The 8,767-nt window shown below is 39.3% G+C and overlaps 1 protein-coding gene across 1 annotated transcript; it reads right to left on the bottom strand.

The window, feature by feature from the left end:
- Nucleotides 1-4,604: 4,604 nt before the first annotated feature.
- LOC122644573 (AT-hook motif nuclear-localized protein 20-like) lies at nucleotides 4,605-5,608 on the bottom strand. The gene has a single exon (XM_043837954.1). It carries the CDS (start codon nucleotides 5,415-5,417, stop codon nucleotides 4,644-4,646), a length of 774 nt encoding a protein of 257 aa, XP_043693889.1. The 5' UTR covers nucleotides 5,418-5,608; the 3' UTR covers nucleotides 4,605-4,643.
- Between the last annotated feature and the right edge of the window lie 3,159 nt (nucleotides 5,609-8,767).

Below are 8,767 nucleotides of genomic sequence, written 5' to 3'. Positions count from 1 at the left end.
AGCCGGAGGAGATCAAGAACTGAGATAACCGTCGAAACCAGGCACGCGGTGCTTGCATAAGCCCATATAAGGACTTATGAAGTCGACTAACATGATTAGGCAGAGACTGGTCCTCAAACCCCTATGGTTGTGTCATATATACTTCTTCATCAAGGATGCCATAAAGGAAGGCATTTTTTATGTCTAGTTGGCCAACAGACCATCCATTGGAGATGGTAAATGAAAGAACTGTCCGAATGGTTGTGGGTTTGATGACAGAACTGAATGTCTCATCATAGTCAACCCCATGTCGTTGATGGAAACCCTTGGCTACCAATCTTGCTTTGTAACGCTCAAGAGAGCCATCCATTTTTCGCTTAATCCTATATATCCACTTACAACCAATCAAATTCATGTTAGGAGTACGTGCAACAAATGACCACGTGCTATTACGTAATAATGCATTAAATTCCTCGGACATGGCAGAGCGCCAGTTTGGGTCACGACTGGCCTGGGTGTAGGTGGTGGGTTCAACTGGTATAGAGGGTGATAAACTGGCCTGAAGGGAGGAGGGATGTGGTTCGGTGAGGGCAATATGTAATAAACAGGGGTGGAGGAGGGATCGAATGGGAAAAAAGATTCTCTACTGTCCAATATTCTCAGCTGTTCAATGAACATAGACACTCTGTGGAAGATTTTCCTTTTCTTCTCCCCCCCCCCCTTCTCTCTCTCTCTCTCTCTCTCTCTCCTCCCCTATCAAATTGTTAAAAATTATAAGAAATGTTGAGCCAGCCCCTTGATCAGTCTTTTACAATAAGAAATAGTTTTTCCAATGAAAAAATCGATCACAGTGCTCACCTTTTCTGCTGTTTACCATTTTAAAACTCCAGATTTCTAGACAAGCAATAAAAATATTTAAGATTTACAAAGATTGAGATTTCTCTCTTTCCCTTCAATTTCATGAAAAGAAACTGATCCTCTAAACCTAGCTAACACAAGAAAATGCAAAAAGGACATAAAAGAGTTAAAAATGAAGCAAAGACTGAAATTGTGCCCCACATGTAGATGATTCCTTTGCTCCCATACTTCTAAAGGGAAGGAGAAATGAATAATACTTCTCTATTGTGTGGTACTTAATTATTTGGTGATACTTTCCAGATGGAATACAATGTACCAATTACAGTAGTTGGTGATTCCAAGAAGGCAGCTAACATTCGTCTTACCTATATTTCCTTGTCAAACTGGAAAATAATTTTCCATGATTTTGTCTCCGATGCTGTTAAGTTTGTTGGTAGCTAGCTTTCTCCTCTGCTGATGGCAATGTCGAAGGTGAGAGTTTGAGGCTTAGTTTGTCTTTCTTTCAGTTTTTTTATAAAGTTTGTATTCTTTTATTTTTTTTTAATAAAATTGATCTTTTTACGAGGAAAAAAAAATAGAAGATAACTTTCCATAGATTGTGCATAGTATGAGCCGTGAATATATATATGGTCAAGAGACCTTATAGAGATAGAACTATGCGAATCCAAGTAACATGAAATATAGATGTACAAGGAAACTAAGGTTAATGCATAACCAGGACATACAAGGCGGAATTTCTTGGGGTGGATTGGGGGGGGGGGGGGGGGAGTGTACTTTCCATTTCCATATACAAATGTTGATCTGTTCTTAGACATTAACTAATAGCTAGGATCCTAAAAAGCTAAACAAAATTGTCGAGAGGATTAAAAGCATCTCTTCGAAAATGTTAGTTTTTTTTTTTTTTTTTGGATCAATCCGTGCTTTTGGAGCATGAATGTGTTTGGGTTAAATCTGCTTTGCGGGTGGCAAGTCGTGTTGTGACCTTGTGGGTAAATTTGCTTTTTGTGTCTCTATCTATCACATCTAGTATTTGGAGAAAAAAAAATGAAGAAATGGGCAGAAGTCTAGAATGCGTCAACAAATTTGGAACGCCATTTCTTTTGAAGTTCAGGGAAAGTTCGGGTGTGCCTTAAATGCAGTCTTTGGCATTTCGAGAAATAGTCTCATCACTAGAGTGTGGAGTTTGCCACTCTCTGTATTGGCTGTGCCCCTCCCCCCCCACCTAGGGGCTTGCCCTCCCTCTTTGGTGTTATATCTATCTCTCTCTATTTTTTTTTTCTTTGAATATATTTACATCTTCACCCAAAAAAACTAGGAGTAAAATTTGCAATTGAATTCTTGAACCCAAGCAGGGGTAGAGGTTTCTAGCCTTCAGCATTAATTTTAGTACTCTCATCTATTGCGGATTTGATCAGTGACACATTTTTGCATGTTCCACTGTAATTATAAGGGTTTCTAGGTAAGCAAACAGAGGGAAGAGTAGAGTGATTTTAAGTTGGTGGTGGGAATTTCAGATATCTATGCCTCTACTGAAACTCAGAGGGAAGAAAATGAATTTATGGATAAAATCGAATATGCAGTATTTACAGACAAAGGTATTGGGGAACAATCAATGTACTTCAAACGTCGAATCAAATCAAGATCAACTAGGACAAAAATAAAGCACTGAGAAACAAGAGATGTGAACAAATAATTTGGCCAAAGGGAAGAAATAGTTTAAAAAAGAGAACAGTGATCCATCAAGTTATATGACAGAAGCACATGAAGTGAGGCTGTTGATGAAGAAGACCACCTTACATAAAAACAAGGGAAAAGCTGCTAAAACAAACATGTGGGGTCAATAAGATCCTTTGACAAAGTCTACACTTATTAAAGGCAGAAGTAAAATGCCGATTCATAAGTACAGAAACCCTAATAAAAAGAGGATTCTGAAGACTTGTAGCCCGGGCTAACTGTACTAATCTTAACACAAACAGGTGTGGGGCCATCTTGATCCTCTGTCAAAAACTCAATGTGCCTGAAAGTTGAAAGGGAGATCGATGTTCTTAGAAGTTCCTTTTATCGTCCTCTTTTTGGTTCCTGTTCCCCCCTCCTCCCCCAAATGAGAAAGTTTGTCAGTGGTTAGTTGCTCGGCTGTCCAAATTAACAACTGAAATAAGTAGTAGGCTGAAAAATGAGAAAGCTCCGGGTAGCATATGGGCTTCCATCTACAGTTCCAAGCACTGCATGTCATCACTGTTTTACAGCAAAATGGAGTGTTGAAGACAACATGGTGTGTGTGTGTGTGTGTGTGTGAGAGAGAGACAGAGAGATTGTATTCTCTTATTTATCACCTGTACATATCTATTATTTAGACAGAATGCCCTCGTCACCTATTATCTCTAAGAAACTGAAAGAAACTTCAAAAACGAACAAAAAAAAAAAGAGGCAAAGTGAGGAAGAAACAGCTATAGCAATAGAAAGAACTTTTGAAACAAAGGGGACTAATTAATCAGAGACTAAATGGCTCTAACATGACTGATTTATCTGACCTTCAACATTTATTCAGAATAAACTAAAGGAACCAGAGCCTAACTAAGAAGAGAAGACTGGAAAGCAGGAGTCAGCCAACCATGGTGAAAGGGCGGCAAGGAGACAGAGAGACACACACACACACACACAATTACCATACTTGATGGATCAGGCCAAGCAAATTTCCAGTAAGTTGTGAGTTGTGACTGAAAACTTGAAACTGGGCAACATCAAAACAAACAAAGCTTCACCATTCATCATTCCAAGTGGACTGAAATAATACAATAAAAATAACACCTAAAATCATGTAATTAATGTTGTTGCTATAAATATTTATATTTATATCTTCCTCATTTGACTCATTTAATTAATGTCACATAACAACAAAATTTAAAGTCTCACACACCAATCCAATCAGATATCCAAAGTAAATATAAATTTTACCACAAAAAAAAAAAGTTAATATAAATGATCCACATATGTTAATACTATTATAAGACCGAAAATAGTTAAATATAAAAGTAATTCTATTATCAAACCAAGGGATGACCCAACCCATTAAATGGGTTTCAATCCGATCAATCATGGATGGATTCAGTTGATGTACATGGGTGGTTTTCATTTTGCCACCAACTCCCTACCACCACCGCCGCCACCCCTCTCCCCTTCTTCAATTCTCTGTTAAGAGTACATGTGAACTCCACTATACTGTGTTGTGTTTTGTTTGCCAATTAAAACCCAAATTTCAAACAGAGAAAAAGAAAATCTTATTAAGATAATCAAGTCTCTGATCCTCTACTGTCTAATCTATCATATCATCAGTTATATATATATATATATATAAACTGTCATAATAATAAGGTATAAATTAATATATATATTTAAGCAAACCATTATATATCAATCAAAAGGAACTCCCATGCATGCAAGAATTGTAAGAAAGAAATTATAAAATAGAGATTAAAATATAAATAAATAATCCTATTTAAAAAGAAAGAGCTAGGAAGCTAAAATTAATAGGATTAAACCATGCATCTTATAATTTTTTGGGATTTCAAAAGTTTAAACAGAGGAAAGAAAAAAAAAAAAAGGATTAAAGAAAGAGTCAAATTAATTAAAAGCAGCAGTAATCAAGATATACAAATAGCCAACCCAGCATCGATCGATCGATCATCCACTTCCACTACTCTTCTTCCTCTCTTTTTCTCTCTCTCATTTCACTCTTACCCTCTCTTACCCTCTCTTACCCTCTCTGTGTGTGTTTTATGTGTTCTTGATGATCGACGTTTCTTCCATCAATAGGTTGGACGATTATGTGTCCAAGCATAAGCATCATGGCTTAGTTGCCCACCATTAGGAAGAAGATTAGGGGGAAGATTGAAAACGGGCATCGATGATGGGTCGGGAAGACCCGACTGTTGTTGTCCGACACTACTTCCAAGTTGTGGTGGCGAGTTTCCGGCACCGCCCTGGACCTGACCTTGCCCTGCACTACCAGTATCATCATCATCTTCCAACGGCAACCGCTCGTACGTCGCATTCGAAAACGTGGCTGCAATCACCATAACCGGACCCGCTGCAACAAGCGTTCCAACCACGCTTCCCCCTACTACCTGACCCTGACCGCCGGCCAAGTAAACCGTCAGACCGGTTGAACCTGGCGGTGCCGGTCCTGGTAGAAACGCCCCAGTCAGTGACAATATCTCGAACCTTCCGTGAAGTGCCACCACTGCACCAGGTGCCGCTGGCTGCCGCAATGTAACGTTCGCTACAGCTCCGCTTCCACTGAGTACACAGACTCCTCGCTGACGTCTCCTGGCAAACTGAGCTACGCTTTCTGCTACGTCTGCGCCGCCTGCAACCTCCATGACATGGCTTCGGAGAGCGTTAGGGCTATCCCGGGTCACAAAGATCGGGGGTTTTGGCTTGTTCTTGGAACCGGGTGGTCGGCCTCGAGGACGACGGGTTCCGACCTCGACTGCTCCTTCTGTAGGTTCGCCGTTCTCTCGCTCTTCTTCGTCATCAGCTCCTCCACCGCTGCTTCCGCCACCGTTTTCGTTGGAGGACATATCTCGTTCACGTTTTTTCAAGCTAACTGGAAAGCCCGATGCCGGTTCTACGCCGGCCAGCGGCACCTGCCCGGTCCACCAACGGTTCGCCAGAATTGCAAATCTAAAGAGAGACAAACAAATAATTGATTTTGATTCTTCTCCTCCTCCTCGAGATCACGTTTCAATTTTCTCTCTAACAAGGACTCTTGCATAAACTTCGAAAGCTTAAATAGAATAATTTGTTCTTCTCTTTATTGATCTTTCTTCCCTCTTTCACTGACATGAGAGTTGCGATCAAACGAAGATAAAACAAGAAGAAGAAGATACAAGTCAATGGAGATCGAGAGATAACAAAATTAAACTAGTAAGAACACGAGAAAGAGATGTAATTGCTTATAGAATCAAGATCATCTACAGGATGGAAATTGAATGGGTACGGGGAGCTGAATGATCTGAGATGAAAGAAGTAATGATTAAACAGCAGATAAGAAGTAGGAGATAGTTAAGAAGTTAAAGAAGACTATAAAGCAATTAGAGATCGAAATCCAACAGTGGTACTAAGGGAGGGAAACCAAAAGAAGAAGAAGAAGAAGAAGTGAAACTGAGAGAGAAGCTGAAAGAAGAAGCAGAAGAATAAGAAGGAAGAGAAGTTGTGCTTATCATATCGAGTTCTTTGTGGGTTTTTTACTTTGTTCTCTATCTCGTGGGCTTCTGGAGCTCAGGCTTGTTTTTCTTTCCTTTCTTTCTTTTGCTTCTTTCCCTAGTGTACACTATTAATCTCTCTCTCTCTCTCTCTCTCTCTCTCTCTCTCTCTCTCTAAGAGGCACACAGATCTTCTAAGAGAGGGTCTCGGAAATTAGGGTTTTGTGGGGTCGCGTGCGCGTGGGCAGGTGGGTGGGGAGCACGTCGTTGTCTCTGGCCCCGACATATCAACGAATGCCGAGATAGTCTACCGGAACCGTAGTGTAAATATTTTTTTAATTTGAGGTTTATTCTCTTTTTCCCTATTCTTTTTAACTGTTTAGTACATTCTATGTATTACATAGTTTAAGGTCTCTTTTTTATATTTTAGCCCTACGTACCTCTTTTCTTCCGCTACGTATCTAATCCTACTCCTATTACGGACTCGGCTCGGCTCGGTTCGGCTCGGCTCATGAAAATGTTGTCGTACACTGCAAACCATCGAAATAGAATTCATTTTTCCTCGATTTCATCCGGATGGCTTGCAAGAATACGAGAACATTCTTGTACGTGAACCTGAGTTGGCCTCCACTTAATCACCACCTCTTTACCCCTCCTTTGCTTTCACCTCTCTCTCTTTCTCTCTCAATACCTCCATTGCTATAAGCCAATAAGTATCAAGGAAGGTATATTTACTCTTCCATCCCACTTTTATGAAGCCCAGGCTGATCTTCGATTACCTTGTCCCCAAGAGACCAAGGGGTAGGGGGGACTCTACGTACTATGTGGACTGCTTGCTTCTCTAGTAGATTCAGCATGACCTATGCTTGGAATCTAATTAGACCTACATAACCCACGGACATTGATGCAATCTATTTCGGGAGAAGGGTTTCGTCCCTAGACATAGTTTCATTGCCTAGAGGGCTTCAACTCAATTCTTCCTTCTTCATATATAGATCAATTTGTATTCTTAATTTTTACGTCTAATGGATTGCTGAAGAAGACACCAATCATCTCTTCTTCATACGTCCTTTTTTGAATGTTATTTGGGAGGGTATTCTCATAAAGTGTTGACCTTCTTCTTGGCCGATTCTATCCTTTCTCAACAGTGGAGGTAGGAGGTGGATGCTTTCTCATTTTCGTGGGAAATCTATTTGTGATATTATTGACAAATTGACATTTTATACTACCATTAATCATAATTGGTGGGAGAGGAACATGAAGAGATACTTAACTCATCGCGTACCTATCAGCTTTGAGGTTCCATAAAAGGCTCTCACAATCCTTGCCCGCCCCTTGTAAGGAAAATTAGAAAAAACAAGTTGATCGTTGGTTGGGATGTCCCCTCAGTTTATTCCCCACCCCTCTCCTCCCCTAGTGTTCTGTTTATTGGGTAGGGGTTGGGAGTCATTGACCGTTGATTTTTGTTTGAGGTTTTGATTGTTTTCTTTTATATCACTCCTTTGAGTTTTGTATTTGCACCATGCTCCAGTTTGTTGATGAATTTTCAGTTGTGGTGTATTTCTTTTGTTGCCCTTTGAGTTTTTTTTAATAAATTTTTTATCCACCAAAATAAAAATAAAAATAAAAAATCCAACGAGTATATGGTATAATGTTCAAGCTAGGCCCTTAATTAGGAAGTATTAAGCTGACAACTTAAAACCAATTGTTTCAAATTAACAGTCAATGTAAGATTATCTCAGTACTCCCTCTTTTACGGGAAAATTATCACCTCCAGTTTGCTGACCGACCCAGTTCCCCAGTTCCTCTAATAGGGGGATGGTAGACCCCACCCGGGCAGGGTGTTTGGGCATGGGTAGAGAGGTCATTTCAGCCCCCCTTTGTTAGAGGAACTGGGGAACTGGGCCGGTCAGCAAACTGGAGGTGATAAAGATCCCTCTTTTACGTGTAGGTCTTTTGATTTTGTCTTCGTAGGTGAAGCAGGATTCATCATCAACGGAAGTCCAAAGTACATTAACCTTCCATCTTAAAACCAATTAGTTCCTTCCCACAACATGGTTGTTATCATGAATTCATGATTGGGTGGCACTTATTCTTTAGAAGCATTAATTGTTGAGAATATATATATATATATATATATATATATATATATATATATATATATATATAAATAAAGGAAGTCAAATCTGAAGAGGAATTGATGAACACGAATCATCTAATCATCTTGGGATACAGGCAGCAGAAAGGTCCCAACTACAGAACCACCCAATGGCAAACTTCTTAACCAACTCGATCATAAAGGAAATAATAAATCCTAAAGAGATTCTCCTAGCTAGCTAGATGGGTTATAATTAATTAATCTATATATATATATATGGGTATTGATATGGTTGAAACTAAATTCCTTTATTTAGAAGAAAACGAAGAAGAGGGTTAAAATTTGTAGGTTGAAGCAGGCCTTGAAAAATTAAGCTAGCTTGACCAATATATATCTTCCACTCTTCTTCTGTTGTATCAAACAAAGCCTTAACCTTGGTAGACCCCACACTTAAGTTATAGCTGGAAAAACCAGGTAGATCGAGTTTGTCAAAGTTAGTTTTGCAACATCGATCGCCATATATATATATATATATATATATATATATCTGTATAATATGTGGAACAATAAAATTAATTAAAATGGTGCAATTAATACCTCCTTAATTAGAAATGGATAAATTGGTATC

This window comes from Telopea speciosissima, chromosome 1 (genome assembly GCF_018873765.1).
Source record: "Telopea speciosissima isolate NSW1024214 ecotype Mountain lineage chromosome 1, Tspe_v1, whole genome shotgun sequence".
Classification (NCBI taxonomy): domain Eukaryota; kingdom Viridiplantae; phylum Streptophyta; class Magnoliopsida; order Proteales; family Proteaceae; genus Telopea; species Telopea speciosissima.
This window is presented reverse-complemented; position numbering and strand designations above follow the sequence as displayed.